Raw genomic sequence first — 20314 nt, 5'->3', positions numbered from 1 at the left:
ATACGACTCCAGATTAATACGACAATAAATTAACAAGAACATGTACAAACAAGACATCATTCATTTATCACTTAAAATTCATAAAATATTTATCTACTAATCACGGGAAAAAGGATCATCTGAGTCTGCCTGTTTTATATTGTGATTGAATATACTTATTGCTAAAGGCACTTTTGTGTTTGATGTTGTATGAGGAGCACTCACCTCTGCCATATCCAACCAACCAAGGTTTCTGCCCGTTTTGTGCTCACAAACTTGTCTATGAAGCCTAATAGTAGATGTCTCCCATTCTGTGACACCTAGAAACTCAATCCTAATGGGATTTTAAAGGAGAGATTCTGCTCTTTAATGGGGCACCAGAATTTTTTTTTTTATGGCTCAGAAGATAGGAAGTGTGCCCCCCCTCCAGTCTGTCATGTGGAGGCTGCAGCATCTGTAGCTGAACCTGAGGAAGGGCGATGGATTAACATTGTACTTATGTTTAACATATATTGGTAAAGGGTATCCTGTTTTACTTTTGTATTAAAAATCTTAAAAAAATGGACAAAAAAAAAAAATTATTTAACATTTTTAGTAATTTGTCCGGTAATTATGTAAAGAAAAAAAAACATGTAATGTATACAACTAGCTTCTGGGACAAGTTAAATGATGCACAAAAAGCCCTTAATCATTCCATAACAAAATATGGGCTAGCAGAAATATCTTAATACTGTATATGTTTATGACCAGCCTGAATGTGACCGACATACAGTTGAAGAAGAGCCTGACTGTGGTTGAAAGTAATTCAGAATATAAGTATGATACAGTAATGCCAGATTTCTGGGCTTCTCTTTCCTACCGCAGAGGGACATATTTTCTTTATTCCCCACAGTGGAAATTGCTTCTCTGTGGAGCAGTTCTGCTGCAATCTCTGGACTCATTAATGAACCTGTGCCAGATTTTGAGTGGATTTGCATCAAATAAACAGTCTAAAATGCCTTCTGACCATTTGTGACTTGCCGAACTGTATTAAGACTTCATGCCGCCTTAGGCACTTACAGCACTTAAATCCCCTATTGGTGTCATCAGGTTATGGCTTTTTTCTAGCAATGGCCTCCATTCACTAATAACATGTCCAGCAGTGGCCTCCCTTCACTAATAACATGTCCAGCAGTGGCCTCCCCTCACTAATAACATGTCCAGCAGTGGCCTCCCCTCACTAATAACATGTCCAGCAGTGGCCTCCCCTCACTAATAACATGTCCCAGGAGAAGGCTTCCCTCACTAATAACATGTCCTGCAGCGGCCTCCCCTCACTGATAACATGTCCAGCAGGGACCTCCCCTCACTGATAACATGTCCAGCAGTGGCCTCCCTTCACTAATAACATGTCCAGCAGGGACCTCCCCTCACTGATAACATGTCCAGCAGCGGCCTCCCTTCACTCATAACATGTTCAAGCAGTGGCCTCCCTTCACTAATAACATGTCCCAGTAGTGGCCTCCCCTCACTAATAACATGTCCAGCACCGGCCTCCCCTCACTAATAACATGTCCCAGCAGTGGCCTCCCTTCACTCATAACATGTTCAAGCAGTGGCCTCCCTTCACTAATAACATGTCCCAGCAGTGGCCTCCCCTCACTAATAAAATGCCTAGCAGTGGCCTCCCCTCACTAATAACATGTCCAGCAGCGGCCTCCCCTCACTAATAACATGTCCCAGCAGTGGCCTCCCCTCACTAATAAAATGCCTAGCAGTGGCCTCCCCTCACTAATAAAATGCCTAGCAGTGGCCTCCCCTCACTAATAAAATGCCTAGCAGTGGCCTCCCCTCACTAATAACATGTCCAGCAGCGGCCTCCCCTCACTAATAACATGTCCCAGTAGTGGCCTCCCCTCACTAATAAAATGCCTAGCAGTGGCCTCCCCTCACTAATAAAATGCCTAGCAGTGGCCTCCCTTTACTAATGGAATACCCAGCAGTGGCCTCCCTTTACTTATAAAATGTCCCAGCAGCGGCCTCTCTTCACTGATAAAATGTCCCAGCAGCGACCTTCCCTCACTAATAAAATGTCCAAGTAGCGATCTTCCCTCGCTAATAAAATGTCCCAGCAGTGACCTCCCTTCACTATTAAATTTCTTTTTTTTTTGCCTAACCGCATCCCGCCCCCTAGGCCATCCTAGGCACCGTGTCTATGGTGCCTAGGTGGAAATATGGCCTTGCCGACTTGTCCAACAAAGGGGGTATGAAAAGGGGACATGGCTGGAAAATGCTCTGTGCGCCAAAAAATTAGGAGGTCTAAAAGGAGACCTCGACAGTCATAAACAGTCAGAAGTCATCATCACAATGATGAATCTGGCGCAGCACTAGTGTTGTTGAGCTGTGCGATGTTGAAACCTGCAACACATTAATGAGTTCCCCCAGTATTCATACCTGCAGGAGTTACCATTCCACAAGTTTTCCTAGGGACATCATAGGATAGTCTTTCTGACCCACCCTTTTTCGATTTATGTACTTTTCTGTGTATACTTTTTTATATTGTTTTTGCCAGGGCTGACTTCCATTACATAGATATACATGCAGAATGTATCTTTAGGTAGGGAACAATCAGGTTCTCAGAGGATTTTTTGAGCGCACTTTGTGTCTTTTATATTGTGTGATGTGATTTTGACCATCGCAACAGGAAAGAAATAAAATACAAAATAGATGACCTAGATTGAAGTGAACCGTCCCGTAACAGATCTAGTTTAATGTATCGCTTCACATTTTGTAAAGAGATTCTGACAAAAAAAAAAAGATCCTCTCTTCCTCCATGAGAGGGTTGTGGTTTGGCGGATTGTCCTTAGAACATTATTCCAAACATTTAGAGAAGGCCTTATTATACTCTTAAAAGGGTATTCCCATAATTTCACATTCTAAACTAGAAATAACTGTCTGGGACTTCTATTAAACATTGTTCTCCTTTAATAAACAGAAGGGGAACCAGAAGACAAGCGGGGGCTCCACATGTGTGAGTGCTGTCTGTAACTCGAAATTAAAGTTTGGTTAGATGGATATAATGGTGCCATCAGTGTAGCTGCACGCCCGGAGGTTCCACGAGCAGGAACGTGGGGATGTAGTGGAGATTCAATGGAAAGGAACCTCTGTGCATTGTAACTGAGGATTCGAAACGCGCTTTACTGACGGTATCAACACCGTGGATGCTATGGATGGATGTTGATGAAGAATTTGTTTTAAATATAAACTAGTGTCAGGCGCCATTTATAAAAGGCAGAACCTTTACCATTGATAGTTTTCCTTTACCCATTTTAAAGTATTTAAAGTAATTCTTCTCTTTTCTAGATCTCTGCTTGCTGTCATTCAACAGGAAGCTTCATTGATTACTTCTTGTGGATAAATACCAGTCCCTGGTCATGTGATGTCACACAGGTGCAAGGCTCATCACTATTGCAGAGAGTAATCAGAGGTGTGTGGTACAAAGAGCTGTGTGACATCACATGACCAGAGATGGGATTATATCCACAGGAAGTATACAAATAAACTTCCTGTTGAACGACAACAAGCAGAAATCTAGGAAACTGTGAGGAACTGATAAAGAAAGTGCATTGGAAAATTGTGCTACTTTTCAATTATTTGCTGAAAGTGAACAATCCCATTAAAGTCAAGTTTCTTAAATATATTCTGGATAACAAAATAACACATTCTCTAATTCACGGTTATTAACAAAAATACAGAATTTCACAGATATAATTTCAACCTGTCTCTATCCGTTCTGGTATATACAATTTTGGTTTTCCCAGGATCCGAGAGTAAATCTTCTGACTATGGTCGGGCAGGGCAGATTTTTCTCATGAATAGCTTCTACTGTCTGCACACTACAGTGCTCTCCGTCTCCAGCCCCTCCCCCCCTGCATTGCAAGACCAGCTCAGACACAGGCACTTCCTTCCGGCAAGCAGCGTGCAAAGACTTACTCTACAGATAAGATCTTTATAGCTGAGCTGATTGTGTGTTATAGCTAAAATGTAGCAAAGCTGAGAGTTTCATTGTGTTTTATATTCATCTCATCATCTCTGATCTGTATCATCTGTCTTTTTCTATCTCTCTTTTTCTTTGTGGCAGAAGTTCAGAAGCAAAATAAATGTGTAGATGTATCCTAATAATCTAAGCACATTGACAGCAATCGAAGAACTAGAGGAACTATGAAGTGTCTGCTTAGAGACTCTAGCACACTCTATCATCTTACACTGACCATCACTGAGAGTTTTAGGGGCTAAAACGGCAATAAAACTAAGTAAAATTGTAAAGAAAGGGGTTAAACTTATCTTTATTGGGAAAACATCACTAGTGCATTAAAATTTGAGAATTTTCTTTCTTTAATGGGCAAACCCTTTGAATGGAGCAACAGGTGGAGAATGTACATTGCAGCTACATTTAGTCTTTGGAGATAAGCAGGTAGTATTTCCAGCAATCCCCAAAGAAATAATGGATAGCCAAACACTTTGTACAAGGGGGATACAAGAGACCCCCATTCTTGTGCTTAGTGGGGATGGTTGAACTTCTATGACACAAGACTTCTGGTTATAGTTGGTTTAATCTCAATAACTTAAGGTTCTATTACAGTATTAGGCTACATTCACACTGCCGTAATGGGGGACGTATATACGGGCAACGTATATACAGCTGATATACGTTCCCCATAGACGGCAAGGGGCGCACAGCGCCCAACGGGAGCGGTACGGTGCAGCACATGGGTGGCCCGGTAATGCTCCATACCCTGCACTGCCGTGTATGGAGCGGTGCTACGGTAAAGCGGGCAACAGCAGTGTGAATTTAGCCTTAAAATGTACGATGGTCCGTTGTTTTCTATGCAACAGAATAATGTTTGGATGGTAAGTTACAGTCCTTTGTCTCTGTGTGTGTGTGTTGTAGGTATGGGCGAGAGCAACTGCGCTTGGAACAGGAGATGCCTTCTGCACAGGGATTCAATGCTGGCAGCTGCAGCCATATATCAAGGTAACCTGCTGTCCTTATACGGTTGTTTCAACATTTCTTACTCAATTACTAGTGAAAAGCAGAACACCCTGACTTGACCCTGTACATCAGAGCATCAGTGCCTGAAATCTTCTCTCCTACTGTAAGTGACGGCATGTGAGAGCTACGTTCAGACAGTACAATAGTAAGTCATAAATCCTACTCTGTTTAACGATTCGCACGTGGCTTTTAGACATCGGAAAACTTTTGTTGATTGTCCCCAAGGTAAATAAGTAGTATATTTGGAAGTGATGCTGGTTCCACCGCAGCAGGAGCTGAACTTGGCCACAGATCTCTGCTTTGGTTCATAGTAGAGGACACTTTAATGTTGTCCATGAGATGTAGTAATGTAATATTATAATAGCCTTAATATATTTCTTATTATTTGCAAGAGGTTTCATCACTATAGTCAGTGATAGGAAGATGTGCCCTCACTCGCCGATTGGTGGAGGTTCAGCTGACGAGACATGTGAGATCTTGGATTGAAGCAATCAAAAAGGGGTTTGCTTAGGTTTTAAAGGTGGATGGGGGATTCTATTTGCCAGCAACAATTGGAGCACATTTAAAACTAAATTTTATTAGTAAACACTTAAAATCGTAGAAAATAAGCGCCCACACTCAATTAGTGAGCATGTCAAACTTGAATATGTCAGTATTATATGCACAATGCAAAAATTCGCTATAGGTTTAAAGTATCTTCACTATTCATGTCCAGAATCACCATATCATGATTGCATGAAAAAAAGGTAGATATTACCGGATTACTTTGTCCTAGTGAAATTCATTCTCACTTTTATCATAGTGATATTCAATCCCATTTATAGTGGATAGGACCATAGGTTTGGTGATCCACTTTTTGGAGGGTACGGGCAGATGCAAATGTAAAGCCCTATCCCCCTTCAATAACTCCTGCCCTGACAGGGGCGGTCCCCAATAGTACTGTCCCAAACAGACCTTTTTCATCTCCCTTCCCTGAGGCGTTTCAACATCTCCTGTATCATCAGAGGGAGTAGTAAGGAGTGCTCGGTTTAGGGAAATCACAATGGATGGAGTGCCATCACACCGGCGGCTCAATGGTGAAGCCGATCTATCGCGTACCTGGTGATGTGGCGTGTGACGTGGATGGGGGATAAGAGATAACTTTTGACAGCTCTACTACTAGAGCCGCCATAGCAGCTGCTATAGGGCCTACAGTGTCAGGGAGCCCCGGCATCTGGGGTATTTCATGCGAGTATGCTGTATTTAGGATGTTTATATGCACTAAATGTATATGCTGTATGTCTGAGTATATGGTGTCTGTATATACTCAACGTAAAGGGGCACGTTGTGCCTCATTCAGAAGCTCACTGTGGGGCTCTTCCTCTCCTGATTACTACATTCATAACAACCCCCACCCGGCACTATGTAATGCTCTCCTTAGTGTCCTCCACATATTAAAATGTTGTCCTCTTCATGACCCCCCCCCCCTCTCCCACCATTTTGTACATTGCCCCCTTTTCTTAAATGTTTTGCCCTGATGAATCTTTTAATGCATAGAGTGTCTTCTTTTTGTCTTCGTTGTCTTCTTTTTATATATTTTAATAGTTTTACTAAAACTTCACTTCAGATGCTGATGCCACTGAATAAATCTTTTCATCCGGCTCCCAATCTATGCCCCCTTTTCTGTAACACCCCTTACGTGTTGACATTTTTGCAGCCCTCTTGCTTACATTGCAGAGGCTGCTGCAGTGACGAAACATGGCAGTTGCCGCTTATCATTGGCCTCAACTGTGTTTGAGGCCAGTGTGCGCTGCAGCGGTCACATGCTGGAGAGGAAGGACGAAGAGAGGTGACTCTAGGTTTTTTTTTTTTTTAAAGCATTGAAATGTGCCAAAAATGTATTGATCCCTGACAATTCCTTTAAATAAAATCTACTAGCAAAATCAAGCATGAGAAAGGATGATTATGGCCTCCTTTCTTCTAAAATGATCTTTTCCAATTATGCTAATGAGCCTGAAGGGCTCCTGCAGTGTGTTTCCAGTTTCCCTCAGTGCTGTATCTTCACAAGCTGTTACAATGAGCAGAACATGTCTCACCCAACCAATTTGTCTCCTTTGTCCCTCTGCCTGTGTAACAGCAGAAAGGCAGGGGAAGGGAGACCTGTTCTATTCATTATAACAGCCTGTGAAGCTACATCAGGGAGGGGCAGGGAGAGCCCTTTAGGCACATTGGAATAATTATAAAAGTTGATTTTATAAGAAAGGAGGCCATGGATAACAAATATAAGAAGATTACCACAGTCACGGTGCCTGGATCTATGAGTAAGTGTCCCTGGTTTATCATGATGGATTTTGATGGTAGATTTCCTTTAAGTTAAACATATCCTCAGAGCACCCATCGGATCAATGGTAAGTTGAATTTTTCAAACAATTACAAAAGATCTGCTGTAGTCCAGATGACTCATCTCTAATAGAAAGGGATCAGCTCATACTCCATCTTCCACAGTACAAATGTGTCTCCTTATTCTGTAGAGATGTACGGAGCAGAGGATGGATCTATGCCCGCCACGTTCCAGATCTACTGTATGATCGGGTGGAAGCCTCATGAATCCCAGGTAATATGTTAAAGTGATGTATCTTTACTGCTGGGGAAATCCTATTGTCCTACAAACTTGCTTATTACAGGTATACTTGTGACTTGCATAGCACCAGTATATACAGGAGTGCTACAAAGAGACTGTCATCACTCATATTAGTCCCTTTCATCAATGGGGCTCATGATATATGTTTCACACGCATATAAATTAACCCCTCAACAACAAGGGGTTGTACCAAGTACCAAGTTTCTATCAATAGAATAAGGCATAAGAATCTGATATGTGGGTTTCCAACCCCAAGGACCACCACCGATCAAGAGGACAAGGGTCCCACGCTAAGAGATGGATCAGTACAACAAGCATCAGTCCTACCTACATGCATTCAATTTTACTGGAGCCTCGCATATTGCTCAGCACAGCATTCTCTGCAATTTCCAATGCTATTTTAGCACTGAATGGAGTGGAATAACACATGCTTGACCTCCTGCTACATCATCTATTAAGAATAGATGTTATTCATGGCCTCCTTCCTTCTAAAATCATAATTTAAAATTAAACTAATCAGACAGACAGGCTCTTAGAGGTGTTACCAGAGCCCCTCCATATGCTGTAGCTTCACCGGCTGTTACACTGTGCAGATAGAGAGTCTATGCCATGAGACCATGTCCTACATAAAACATGCAAAATCCATGCAGATAATAACAATTACTTTATTTATATAGCACACATAGATTACACAGTGCTGCACAGAGCTTGCCAAATCGGTCCCTGTCCCCAATGGGCCTCACAATTTAATTGCCAGTATGTTTTGGAGTGTGGGAGGAAACCGACACAAACACGGAGAAAACAAACAGACTCTTTGCAGATGTTGACCCTGGTACTTGAACCCTGGACCCCAGCGCTGCAAGGCTGTAATCCTAACCACTAAGCCACCATGCTGCCCTATATATATCATCCTTGGTTGGTCTAATCCCAGAACATTCAAGTACAGCAGCAGCGCTATCCCCCGAGCACCTGTCGTCGTGCCGAGAAAAACTGTGTCACATTTCCATAACCTGCAAAAATCATATCCTACAAAATGATAACCATTTCCCCAGTGTCCAACTTGTGTCATTACCACATCAGCCCACAGACTCGGTCAGGATACACGTTTGTGTTTGTCGCTATTATTAAACAACTGAAACATTTATTGCGCTTTCTAGTAAATGAATTCAGTGTTTTTCAGCCCAGAAGCCTCCTGACATCCATTACATGTAGTGTCTTCCATCAGATCGGCTGCTGATTCAATTTAGCCTGAGTGCTCCGCAAGAAAATTACTGACAGGCCTAAAACCTTCTTGTTTTTTTTTTTTCCTCTTTTCTTCTTTCTCATTTTGTACTTTCAGGCAAAACCAGCCAAGAGAGGCTCCGCCACAATGTCATTCGGAGAACTAGGAAAAGTAAATGAAATGTTATCGAAATCTAAAAAAGATGATGCCTGAAAACGCCACTTTGCACCGCAGATGAATTATTGAGATGGGTTTTTATAATAAATGTGATAAAAGTGATAGATTGGGGTCATATTCTTATGATGTATATGTATGAATGTTGGAGAATATAAGAAAATGGATAAATGCTGAAAAGCTACATGATACCGCACCGTTCTTTTCATTCCTCATATCCTCCTCCGCCTCATACAGGTCCTACATCTGTCAGAAAAACCTAAGCATTTACTTTCCCTGCAGCGCCACCACTAGAGAAATTCAAAAGTACACTGCAGCCGTTCAACTCAATGAGGGGAATTTATTAACGCACTGGCTGGATTTGCCCCAAAAACCTGTCTAAAATGCCTTGCGCCACATTCATTGAAGGCTTTTAGGCTTTTTTTGTCCCTATTCCAACTCGCCCAACAAAGGGATGTGACTTTGAGAAAAGGGGCGTGGTCATGTGAAAATTAATCCATCAGCCCAGAAAATTTAAAGGTGCGCCACGTTGTGCCGCACAGTTTAGACCAGCTGAATGCTGGTCTAAAAGTAAAACTCTACAGTCTCACACTGCATCGGATTCATCGTCACAATGTTGAATATGGCGCAGCACTAGACTAGAGTTGTGACAGACATTGCAACACATAAATAAATACCCACCCAATGGGTTATATTAAAGGGGCTGCACCGAGTTTGAACAGTGGGTTCCGGGTGCTGGATAACGAGAATGGGGGTCCTGTTCTCCCCAATTGATGGAGAAGTAGGTCAAGCTTATGTCCTGATTCTCCATTCAATACTATTGGAGCACAAAAATTGCAGAGCACAGTGCTCTGGTATCTCCTGCACTCCCATTCACTATATACGAGGGTGTTTGAGATGGCCAAGTGCTGTGCTCAGCAATTTAGGACGCTCCTATTTTATTACTGGGGGGTCATGATTGAAAGGGGGGCCCAGCAAACTGACCTACACTAATCATATGTGTTGCCTGTATAGGGTGATGCCTTCAACTTGTCAACTATCCTGCTACTGTATATCACTGCAGATGTTCCCTAGCAATTTCAGTGGGGCATTACCTTAACTTCCCACTATAAAGGGGAATTCTGCTTTTGCTTAAAACCCCTGATGGAGTAGTGATTGTTGGGGAAATTTCTATACTTACCCCTCTCTGGTGCTTTAAATTGGCAATGAAGCCAAGTTCTTTGTGCATAAGACACCTGCTCCAATTCTTATATGCAGGGCCGGATTAAGACTGCCACGGGCCCTGGGCTGTATGAACATTATAGCCCCTACAGGTCTAGAATTCAAATACCATATGTCAGTGGTGGCGAACCTATGGCACGGGTGCCCGAGGTGGCACTCTGTGCACTCTCTGTAGGCACCCAGGCCATCACCCCAGCACAGAGTTTCCAGACAGGACTCAAAACCTACTCCTTGCATCCCTGGCCACCCAGGACATGCTGTGATCAGTGCTATATTAAAGCTACATATCTTTAGCTGCCTAAGACTACAGGACGAGCAAGGAGGTCCAGACAAGGCTGCATTATTATTGCAGCTCCTGCTCTGGGCCCCGCAGTTCTTCCTGTTCAGGGGACCCTGGAAGGAAGCTACAATGATAATCTGAATTTCTCCCCTTTCTTTTAACTGTATTGGTGTTTTCAGGATACAATTAAAAGCTGTGACAAAACAGGTAGCAACATGTTACTGATAAAATGTCCGAGTTGGCACTTTGCATTTAAATAAGTGGGTTTGGTTGTAGTTTGGGCACTTGGTTTCTAAAAGGTTCGCCATCACTGCCATATGTGGTATTAGAATCAAACTTCTTGGGATATGGAGGACATGTCCCTACTGTCTGCTTTCAATATTTGGTTTCTGGACCTTTGGAGAGCCCTCAAAGGTCCTGAAATGGGCTGTATTGAGAGCAGGAAAAGATGTATTAGAATTTCATGGGTGAAGACCCATCTCGATGTCTTAAATTTGGTTTGGATTGCCATGGGCCCCGGGCTTCCTCCCAAACTGCCTATATTGTAATCCTCTACTGTTCACATGTGCAATGACATGATAACCAGCAGGGAGCTCTTCGGAGTGGTAAAATAATCCTTTAAATGTTGCAGAAAGCCACTGGCCACGGGAAAACCAGTCATTGGGACTCAGAACATCCTGTGATGTTGCTTGTCCTGCAGTCATTACATCCGCACACCCCTACAACTATAACAAGCAAAACATGGGTGGCACATTTACGGTCTTATACTTATTCTGTTTGGTATGAGTTTGAGCGGTTGGCCACTATGTGAAAATTTGCTACACCAGGCATCTGGACATGTCCTTCAATTGCTCAAACCCATTCAATAGAAGTGATGGGAACATACAGTACCAACCAAAATGCCCAATAATCAGATTAACTTTATCCAGAAGCAATTGTTTCAGGTGATCAACAACACGCTGCTTTTGTTTGAGGAAAAGTCATCTTTCTTCTTGCTGAGTTTGAATTTGTCGAAAGTTCTTTTATTCACAGTATTTACCACAAATATCATTCAACCTTGGCTTGATGTTATTGAACACATATGAGGAGGCAGAACTACTGTCATGGCAGATATGGACTAAAATGTTAGAGAGTCTTCCACCATCAACAAGCGGTATCTGCTTACCGCACGTTGTACCGAAATTAACTGTGATTTCCAAATCCCTGTCTTCAGCTCCCAGAGGTGTAATTCCTGCCTAAATCCCTGTGCCATTGTTTTCCCATGCATCACACAAAACAAATCTAACAGAGAGGGGAGTGTTGGGAAAGTCAGCGCTCCAGTTTAGGGTAAAGGACACACCCTGGATGCCCCAACTGCCTCATTAGCATATGGATTACAATGGTAATTTCTCAGAAATAGCAAAGTGGACAGAAATAATAAAGGTGTTTTTGAAATCCTAGTGCATTGCTCTACAACATTCTGCTAGCAGATTAGAAAGCCAAGGTGACAGATTGCTGGGTCTCTATAAACATCATCCACCAGATTTCAGACAATCCATAAACATGCTTCTACTACCACTGATTAGACAAATTAATGAGTGTCCATGGGTGCTACAGATAACTCCATATTAGCAGGAGCCCCTCCCCCTTTCCCAGTGTGCTCAGCTCATATTATTGGAGTTTAACCTCTTCAAGACCCCGTACAGAGATTGTAGCTTGCTACATAGAAGAATTATGTTAGAGGTGGTTTTGTGGTCCAAATGCTAGAAACCCTCCTGATCGCTGAGTCTCAGAGGTCAGGCATTGGGCAATCTATCACTTAGGACAATTTTATTTCATGGCAGAACCCCTTTATCTACTCTTTATATAGAGGTGGACTATTCCTCTGGGACAGATGACGGAGAAGTGATATAGGGCAATGGCTCCTTCTGACGCAGTTACAGCTCTCCCCTCTCATTACAGCAGTAATCAGATACTGTATTTCTGCGAGTTCTCCAATTATTAGGATTGCACAAACAAGTCTATAGATCTCATCTCCTAAAATAGAATAGTGGCACATTTAGTATGTAAGGGGTGTAGAGGTAAATTGCTTGTTTTATAGCCTTGAATGTATGGTAATGGCTTGTTGATTGTATGCGCAGTCTGCAGTGTTTATGTAACTCTCATTTCTGACACTTATGTAATTATTTTAGTTAGATAACTTCAGAAAACGCTGATTACTCTCTTGCATTTTCTCTTTTCATTAGCTCTTTACTTTCTCAAATACTAGCAAGGCGACAAGTGTATGAGTAATAGTACAGTTGTACACGTGGGTCTCGGGATTAGACTGCCCCACCAGAGTGCCAGAGAAAAGTTTTGGTGGGCCCAGGAGTTAACACTTTATAAGAGACCTCAAATACAAATCCATTTGGAAGAATATAAAGAAATTACTTCACTATGGTCTAGATCTTATCGGATGATTCACAAATATTATGGTTATTATATCTTATTGATGATCCAGGGGATAGATAGGTACAGTCATGGCCAAAAGTTTTGAGAATGACATAAATATTATATTTTTACATGATCTGTTGCCCTCTGGTTTGTCAGATGTTTTTATCACATACAGAAATACAAGTGCAATCATATTATGAGGAACAAAAGCTTTTATTGACAGTTAGAAGGAGTTACTGCAGCAAGTCAGTATTTGCAGTGTTAACCCTTCTTCAGGACCTCTGCAATTCTCCCTGGCAGCTCTCAATCACCTTCTGGACCAAATCCTGACTGATAGCCGTCAATTCTTGCACAATCAATGCTTGCATTTTGACACAATTTGTGGGTTTTTGTTTGTCCACCCCTCTCTTGATGATTGACCACAAGTTCTCAATAGGATTAAGATCTGGGGAGTTTCCAGGCCATGGACCCAAAATCTCTATGTTTTGTTCCCTGAGCCATTTAGTTATCACCTTTTCTTTATGGCTCCATCATGCTGGAAAAGGCATTGTTGATCACCAAACTGCTCTTGGATGGTTGGGAGAAGTTGCTCTTGGAGGACATTCTGGTCCCATTCTTTATTCATGGCAAGGCAAGACTGTGAGAGAGCCGATTCCCTTGGCTGAGCAGCCGCCCCGCACATGAATGGTTGCAGGATGCTTTACAGTTGGCATGAGACAAGACTGGTGGTATCGCTCACCTTGTCTTCTCCGAACAAGCTGTTTTCCAGATGTTCCAAACAATCAGAAAAGGGGATTCATCAGAGAAAATGACTTTCCCCCAGTCCTCAGCAGTCCACTCCCTGTACCTTTTGCAGAATATCAGTTTGTCCCTGATGTTTTTTTCTGGAGAGAAGTGGCTTCTTTGCTGCCCTCCTTGACACCAGGCCTTGCTCCAAGAGTCTCCGCAGTCTCACAGTGCGTGCAGATGCTCTCACACCTACCTGCTGCCATTCCTGAGCAAGCTCTGCACTGCTGGTGGCCCGATCCCGAAGCTAAAACACTTTTAAGAGATGGTCCTGGCGCTTGCTGGTCCTTCTTGGGCGTCCTGGAGACTTTTTGTCAACAATGGAATCTCTCTCCTTGAATTCCTTGATGATGCGATAGATTGGTGACTGAGGTGCAATCTTTCTAGCTGCGATACTCCTCCCTGTTAGGCCAGTTTTGTGCAGTGCAATGATGACTGCACGTGTTTCTTTGGAGATAACCATGGTTAACAGAAGAGAAACAATGATGTCAAGCACCAGCCTCCTTCAGTGGTGTGATTCTTACTTATTCATGACAGATTGATCTCCAGCCCTTTCCTCATTAACACCCACACCTGTGTTACTGGAGCAATCACTGAAACCATGTTAGCTGCTCCTTTTAAGGCAGGCCTGCAATGAAGTTGAAATGTGTTTTGGGGGAAAAAGTTCATTTTATAGGCAAATATTGACTTTGCAATTAATTGCTGTTAAGCTGATCACTCTTTATAACATTCTGGAGTTAATGCAAATTGCCATTATAAAACCTGATGCAGTAGACTTTGTAGAAATTAACATTTGTGTCATTCTCAAAATGTTTGGCCATGACTGTAGATATAGACTGAGAGACATTTGATACCATAGACTATAATAACCCCCAAACTCCATGTCCCCCTTCATACTGCTCTCCATCACCCTGCACCCCACCCTATTTCCCACAATCCAATATTTTATAAATGCTTTGGCAATGCTAAATTGTATTTGGTCCTGACAATAAATCTTCTTTGAATTGAATTGATAATTGGATAGATAGGAGATGCATAGATATAATAGATAGGGGAGATATATATAGACAAAAAGGTGACAGACATATAGAAAGGAAATTATAGGAGATAGATAACTAGACAGATGATAAGTATCTTCACCTGGCATTCAACCACGGGGTATTAAAGGAGCAATACATACTCTGCCCACAAAGTCCACATGCAGGGGCCCTGGGCATATGCCTAGTTTGCTGCCCCCTTATTCCGGCCCTGGTGCCCTTTCCCTGTGCAGGAGACATTCAATGCTCATCCAAGCATGCATATGTATGGGGTAGTTGGACAAAATAACTGTTAAACACCTAAAAAAAAGTGTACTGCCAGCCTTAAAAGGTTTGTGCCAAGTTATATGGTTGTCCCTTTTTAAGCACGGCAGTCAACTCATACATAGGAAAATGCCACTAAAAAAAAAACCATGCCCCCGATTGATTCAATAGGAGCATGTTCTAGCTCATAATATACCTCTCTAGCATTCAATAAGTCATAATTTCATAAATAATTGTTATCGCGGGCGGCTGGATTTAATACTGTCCTAATAGTGAAGATAAATAGATAAGTATTAGTTATAGGACATAATAAGGACACACGTGGTTACTGCCGATCAGTATCATTGTGTCTCATCTCACACTGCGGCCTAGAGAACATTGCGGTAACAAATACAAGGCCTAATTCATTTTTTTTTTACTCCCTGCAGTTTCCAGGCTTAACAATCTGCCCTGATTAATATTTATTGACAGACAATTAATGGGAGCTTTTCAACAAACTTGATAAAATTCCAGTTTATTGCATTTTAAATTAGACAACTTGTCCAAAAAGGCTGAATCGCTCTGCTAGGTGATTACGGAGCGATTAGATGGCAATGATTTAAGTGCACGCTTAAAAGCAATCTTATTACCATCACTTGTCTCACCCGCTCCCAGCTGATTATAACGCTCACCGGAGAATGAAAATCTATTAGGAAATTAAAGTGGAAGTTTTAAATGAAATGCGCCTTTAAGTGAGAATATTAATTTAGTTTTATAAAGACGTAATAATAATTATAATCATGTAGTCCATGTGAATATGATTAAAAAGGTCTTGTGACAACCACCCCTATGTGTATATTCTGCTGGGCATATTGAGTAGGGTCATCTTCCTCGGATGCCCCTCTTTGATGCCATCCACTTATAGAAGTTGTTAAAAACTGATTAGATCATTTAGATCTGCAGTGATCAGCTGAACATCACACCAGCTGCTTTCTAAATATGTGTTGATTTCATGACATGTGACACTAAAAGATATTCCCTCCATGTGCCAAAGTGCAAAACACTGAGACGGAGACAAGACAAACATACACAACGGAGACAAGACAAACAAACACAGAAGAATTGTCTCCAGAGCCGAGTTACAACAAAGATGGCAAACACAGTACAAAATAGCAAAGCGGAAGGGTGGTCTGAATACAGGCAGAAAGTCAGAAATCCAGGAATGAGAAACACAATATTAAGATACCAGGGGTTTGCTACAAACAGAAAATATATTAAACATAGCAGTGACGAGGAGGAGCTTATAACATACTTAATCATGTTCCCAGTCAAAAGGGATATTGGAAAGGAAAAGTGTCAATAACATACGTTAACTTCCAAGGAACCAGAGTTTAGCTGAGGGAGACCACCAAGGGGTGGTGTAGAAACAATCAAGGCAGCCAGCAAGCATAAAACAGTGTTCACTTCAATTTCAGATTTAAACACAATGACACAATTAGTGCATCTACACTCCATGGAGAGAGAAGTTGACACTCGCATGTATTTTACAAATATAAATTAATATTCAGTGCTGGGACATTTTTATATTTAGGGAAATGTGATGCAACCTGTACCCACATGTCCCCTGCCTACTTGTCTCTCTTGTACTTAAGCATCGACCGGCACCATAATCAGGGGCCGTCACCATAATTCTCATAAAGTGAGAACCCTCCGATCTCCCTCCTCTTAACACATCTTGTACCCAAAACTCACCTTTCTGTTTACCCAGCCAGCACCCACAAGTCACTTTCTCTTCATACCATACCTCCCAACCATTTCGATTTGATATTTTGGCTCTGTCCAAGGTAGCTGGAGTTAGGTCCCTGAAAATCAACTCTATCGTTGTCCTCAGGACACAGATAATTACAGTGATAATGCAAAGAGCTATCAGCTGTCTGTATTATTACTGTACCTTTGCTGCTGCTGTGTGCAGGGAGTTGGCAAATAAGCAAATAATAATATATCAACCTGCCTAAGGTCGCCGCCTTCTTACACCACCTGCACCCCTATCTTTCTCTGCTTTCTCCTAACATTAGCAAACTGTACACCATGCATATATCTGATCACATGAAATCACAGCAGCCTCCGTGAACTTTTACTCTTCTCCATGGAGACTCCTGTAATTTAATGTGATCAGATATATGCATGGTGTACAGTTTGCTAATATCTGAAGGCTAAGGGACCTGAGATGATGTCAACCTGGTCATATGACATTACTGCTGCATGCTGAGTAAGCATCGGGATAAGTTGCTGAATTCAGCCCAAGGAGGCCATGCCCCTCCCCCCTCGACTCGCTATAGATACAAAGTAAGATTACAAAGTTGATTAAATGAGGATCTGAGGGAAACAATTTTTAGATAATAATGGTATCAGTTAGTTAATAGGGCTCTATGGGAACCTGCTGCTAGCTGTATTTGTGAAAAATTTGGTGACAGGTTCCCTTTAAATGGGTTTGCCCACAAAAAGAAATTCTCAACTTTCAATCCCCTTGTGATGCTTACACAATAAAGATAATTTTTAACCCATTACTTTACAATTTTACTCAGTTTTATTGCTGTTTTAGCTCCTATCACTCAGTGATGGTCAGTGTAGGATTCCAGAGTGTGGACAGGGACAGGTTTATATACACTTTCATCTACCTTCTGAACATTCACTGGTATCTGACACATAGAAAGAGAGATGAGACAGATCAGAGATGAGATGATGAGATCTATCACTGACATAGTCAGCTTTGCTACATCTCTGCTCTATTACACTATCAGATATGATGTGCCTCCCTCCCCCTCCCCGAATAAAGAACTTATCTGCCTATAACTTGTAGGTCTCTTCTGGCTGCTGCTGCTCTTGTTTGCCGGCAGGAAGTGAGTGTCTGTGGATCAGTGAGAGCTCCATCCTGGAATGCAGGAGGGAGGGGCCAGTGCAGGGAGAAGAGCTCAGCTCCACAGCATCAGACAAGATGTCTGCTGACCCTAAAGTCAGAAGAGGTCGGAAACAAGAAGCAACTGAAATTGTGTACACCAGGATAAGTACAACAGGTTGGAATTATATCTGTGAAATGCTGTATCTTTGTTTATTTCAGTGAATTACAGAGTGTGTTATTTTGTTATCCTAAGTATAATTAAGGAACTTGTCTTCGTGGAATACCCCTTTAACTTTCAACATCTGCTCTCCTTTAGCTTCTGTGAATTCTATACCTAAAAAGGGAAAGGTTATTACAATGGAAGAGTGAAGCAAGCCTACACTTTTATACTTCTGTGGACTAATAAAATAATGTTGCATAAGTACAATGAAAAACTAGGTATTTGCAAATAGAGATCTAGTATAATAATATACACAGTGTATGTATATATGTATATACAGTATAATATATATATATTCATTCAATACTTTTAAAGATATCCTCTTTAAAAGAAATCAAACCAAGAGATGCGTTCAGTCCATTTTCAGCAGTTTCTTGATCCATAAAATACTTTCAGGACTTCTCATTTAATGCAGCTCGGTTGGGAAAATGAGTTATGGTGAACTGACGTGGAGTCCATGCACACAGTAATATGGTTTACTGAGCACACGGCTTTAAAGGGAAAATCTGGTTATAGAAGATAAATTGGATATCAGATTTCTGATCACATATTTTAAATGAAAGTGTGACTTCTTTTGTTAAACTTTTCTTGGTGACCATAAAAAAAGTTACTGATATACTGGCAACGGGAATTTAGTGAAGTGACTATGTGAGATAATGCCAGGTGCTTGGAAGTACCCAAGATATCATGAGAAGCTCTATAAGCTGCAGTACCCCTTATGTACAGTAGAGGTTAGCCTTTTACAGAGTCTGTACAATTATTATAAACTGGATGAACTCCACAAACTCCCAAACTTCCACAAACGACATTTTTCTGATGCTCTATTTTACCCAAAACCTAAATTATGTCAATTGTTTAGAAGAACATTTAATATTCCACAAATATTCCATTTACTCAAACAGATTAATAGCTAGATGCGTGATGAAAAATCTGACGCATCTTGTCTAAATTTACTCTGACCAGATCAGCTGAATTAAGTTTCTCAGGGATGTGCCGTGTTAGAGAGCTACTTAAAGGGATTGTCCCATCCATCCACAGGATCATGAGTGGATTTTTCAATCCAGCAGTGCCATTATTTGCACCAAATTTACCACAGGGAACCCAACGCTTGATCCCTTTTGTCCCAAGATGTTATGTAAAGTTCTACCCTGTATCCTAATATTTTATGTCCCTTCTGATAAATCCACATTAACTCAACTGACTAACAACAAGCACTTTCCTATCCACTTTTACAAAAAAAAGAATGTGTTGGTTTAAAAATATGTTATAATAGTCAGTGAATTAGCCAAAAACAATAGTATGCAATAAGCTTTCCCAATTTTTCTAAGGATTCAGTCCAAACTGATACTGCTGCAACTCCCTCTGGCCCCCAAAACATTGGGGCTTATTTACTAGGGTCCTGCGGCCGCATTTCTGTCGGGTTTTCCAACGTTTTCGCGGATCGCGCCGAGGATTGTGTCGCACGCAATCGGATTTTGGCGCAGCTGCACTGGCTTTCATGCGACACAAACCGGGGGCGGGCTGTTGGACGATCCGACAGATTCGCATTTAACATGTCAAATTGTGCCGCAAGACACGCACTCACATACTCCGGCTGAACTCCGGCGGACCTCTGGGGAAGCGACACATGCATCCTCCCCTTTTCCCCTTCATAAACTCGGGTTAAATGACAACAATAGATAATCTTTATTTTAAAAGATTAGTCCAAAGCAAATCAAAAGAGACGCAGAAAAGACGCAGATTTGATTTGGTGCCTGAAAAATGTGATATTTAAACAGAATCTATCAACCACTAAATAGATTTTCTGAGCCCTAGCCCCAATCCTGGGTTGCACATTGAATATGGTAGGAGTGGAAAAAGGCTGCGAGGGGTCCAGGAATACATATAGCATACCTCCCAACTTTTGGGCGAGAGAAAGAGGGACAAAAAGCCCCTCCCCTTTTTCTAAACCACGCCCATTGCCACACCCACAAGCATAGTATAATAGTGACCTTGATGGTCCACACATAGAACAATGCCCCTTACTTTGCCTCCCACCCCCCGTGGACCCGTATAATTACACATAATGCAACTCTGCAACATATAAAACACCTCTTTAATTTTATCCTCCCTTTATATTTGGTTTTCCACTTTTATTTAATCTCCCAAATTTATACATAATCCTATCTGTACCCCTACCCCCACCCCTC

The 20314-nt window shown here is 41.7% G+C and overlaps 1 protein-coding gene across 1 annotated transcript in view; it reads left to right on the top strand.

The window, feature by feature from the left end:
- Window positions 1–9211, top strand: part of NDUFAF5 (NADH:ubiquinone oxidoreductase complex assembly factor 5) — a 29187-nt gene extending 19976 nt beyond the window's left edge. Inside the window, exons 9-11 of the mRNA XM_072140447.1 lie at window positions 4910–4993; window positions 7522–7604; window positions 8971–9211. Coding sequence (XP_071996548.1) covers window positions 4910–4993; window positions 7522–7604; window positions 8971–9066 — 263 coding nt within the window. The 3' untranslated portion in view covers window positions 9067–9211. The remainder of the gene's footprint in view (window positions 1–4909; window positions 4994–7521; window positions 7605–8970) is intronic.
- Window positions 9212–20314: the final 11103 nt, after the last annotated feature.

This window comes from Engystomops pustulosus, chromosome 3 (assembly GCF_040894005.1).
Source record: "Engystomops pustulosus chromosome 3, aEngPut4.maternal, whole genome shotgun sequence".
NCBI classification, from domain to species: Eukaryota; Metazoa; Chordata; class Amphibia; order Anura; family Leptodactylidae; genus Engystomops; species Engystomops pustulosus.
Note: the sequence above shows the minus strand (reverse complement) of the source record. Positions and strands in the feature narration are given on the sequence as shown.